The sequence below is a fragment of the Octopus sinensis genome, unplaced genomic scaffold (genome assembly GCF_006345805.1).
Source record: "Octopus sinensis unplaced genomic scaffold, ASM634580v1 Contig18746, whole genome shotgun sequence".
In the NCBI taxonomy this organism is placed as follows: Eukaryota; Metazoa; Mollusca; class Cephalopoda; order Octopoda; family Octopodidae; genus Octopus; species Octopus sinensis.
In genome coordinates, this window is record NW_021835993.1 from 105,964 (window position 1) to 108,325 (window position 2,362).

The window sequence follows — 2,362 nt, forward strand, 5'->3', positions numbered from 1 at the left end:
GAGGTGACTCAAATAAATATTCTACTTATTTTTTAATTAACGGCCGTGACTACTGGTGGCCATTCTAAGACAAAATCATCTGTTTAAGCCATAAATAAATCCAATTAGGCAACCTTAACTTGGGTATCAGTATAAACCACTGCCTCAAACACCCACTTTTGTGAACCGTCCCCCGAACAGTCCGACAATTTGACCTCGAATTCCCCATCCTTGGCAAGACATCGAACTTTGGTCCCTTCAACATATTTCAGCAAGTGAGTCCCCTTGGAATAGAACAGGAGCGACAGACTGAGTCATAACTCCACGGCCCTTCCCCGAAGTAGTGATAGTCCAGTCGCATGACGGCGTCGTCCTGGGAGTACAGTCCCCTCTCCGACACCCCAATGTGTCCTCTCGAGTCCAGTCGGAAATACTACCACCTCCCTCAGCCAGTCAACCATGTTCATGCAGGGCAGTTCAGGACAGCGGGCGAGACTAGCACGACTGTTGACATCCTCATTGCCCGAAGTGAGACACAATGTCGAGTCCACCAACCGAATCTGAGGAGTCAGACTACGTGCACACATTTCCGAAATGGATGTTCTCATGAGGGTACGGGTAGCTGTCCAGTAAGAAAGGGGCCACGTCTTTCATAAACCAGGAGAAGGATTTGCACTGCAGTCGATTCTTCAATGCAATCTGGTCCCTCACATCCACACTGAACCCATCCAATTCGGGATGTCGTCGATAAAAGTATTTCCTGTGCTCCTCATCAAACCAGGTGTCGACCACACGTTTGTGATTCTGTGTGTTCTATAAAGTTCTCGAATACTCCACCAGGTCAGACAAAGGGACTTGAGAAGTGTATTTGCTACTCGCCGTGGATCGTCCAGGACCGCGGTAAACGTGACCAATGCGGGAACAGGGAACCCACAACACAGCCCCATGACACATCCACACTTTGAAGGACAGTTCGTATTGCTCTCCTCCCCAGACAAGCAGTCCCTGGTCATAGTACCCCAATTCTTTAAAGAAGTGTCGATCAATTGCCAACAACCCCCCTGCATGGGTGGGAGAATGGTATGGCTCGCTTGACAGTTTTCCTTTCTGGAGGGGCAGATTGGCCTCCTTGTAGAAGAATCCCCACTCAAATATGCCCACGGGATTGTCACGGGAGGAGTAGACAGAAGAATACTCGAACGTGGCCCAGTCAATCCCATCGATGACAGGCACAGCAATCGCCCGACTGAATGTCATTCTCGATTATACCTGTTCTCCTTTATTACCGAAAGAAGAGGTGGCAGCCAGTTTGTGTTGACTTCGCAGTGAGCATCCAGGAAGATGACGACCTCCCCCAAGGCAGCCTTCGCTCCCCTCGTCCTCGCTGCGATTAGTCCCTCATTCTCCTTGTTTCGAATCATCCGCACGAGTCCTCCATACTCCAACACCTTCAGTTGGAAACTAGTCACCAAAGCCTCTAAATAATCGAATTATGCACACGACCGTCGGATGTTCCGTCGTCCACCAAAATGACTTCTTTCAGCAAATTGGGAGGGCTTCTGTCGATGATGGAAGTCACTGTTCTGAACACCACAGAGAGCGACTCGTAATAAAACACCAGAATGACTGAAGCTGTGGGCAACTCTTCCGGGTAGTCCCAGAATTTGCATCTGTGAATGAATATACATTCGTACTCCTCATTCCGCGTGTCCAATATTGTTCTGTTTAGAGCAATCATTCTACTTATCTCGTCCTTGTAGCCAAATGGATAGGAGGGGGCCTCCGGGTTCGTCTTAACCCCTCTCCCATTCTCCCCCGGGCCACTTTGAAATGCAATTTCCTGCGGTTCGTAGTTGCCATACACACCATGGTGGTAGGCTGGTGATAGGACTGGGTGGGTCGAGTGTCTGAGAAGTGTCAGACTAAAGACGGCCACAACTGATAGTATCACGATTGATATCTTTTTTCGGAAGCTCAGGAAACCAAACACACGAAACATTGATAACAAATTTAAATACTTGTCCAACTAAATAAATTAATAAATCAAAATACTCTCAACGTAGATGACTCAATCAGAACGTAAGAATTGTAATATGAAAGAAAGTATGTGGATTGAGTAGAACGTGGGTTGATTGACATATCCGTGTCAGCAGAGTGGAGTCGATAAAAAGACTTTAACGGAGGAGGTGGACAATAAACTGACTCTAAGAAGTGGACAGGAAGATTCAATTGGATGTCTTTGTTAGCCCTTGTGATGAGGGAATACCTGCAAGAGTAGACCGCTCTTTACGTTTCTCCTTTTATAATTCTTAATTTTACAAACCAGGTTCTCAACCATTTTTGGCTCAAGGGCCAGATCGATCATTTTTTCAAAAATAACGAC

At 46.9% G+C, this 2,362-nt stretch overlaps 1 protein-coding gene across 1 annotated transcript; it reads right to left on the bottom strand.

The window, feature by feature from the left end:
• Positions 1-461: 461 nt before the first annotated feature.
• Positions 462-1,426, bottom strand: LOC115231630 (N-acetylgalactosaminyltransferase 7-like). Its single transcript, XM_029801609.2, has 2 exons — positions 817-1,426; positions 462-783 (listed from the first exon to the last, which is right to left on the bottom strand). Exons 1-2 carry the CDS (start codon positions 1,234-1,236, stop codon positions 553-555), a joined length of 651 nt encoding a protein of 216 aa, XP_029657469.2. The 5' UTR covers positions 1,237-1,426; the 3' UTR covers positions 462-552.
• Between the last annotated feature and the right edge of the window lie 936 nt (positions 1,427-2,362).

Coding starts and splice junctions, on each gene's coding strand:
- LOC115231630 (XM_029801609.2), bottom strand. CDS start 1,236: ATGACATTCAGTCGGGCGATTGCTGTGCCTGTCATCGATGGGATTGAC. Junction 784..816: donor AAGTCCCTTTGTCTGACCTG/GTGGAGTATTCG, acceptor TAGAACACACAG/AATCACAAACGTGTGGTCGA.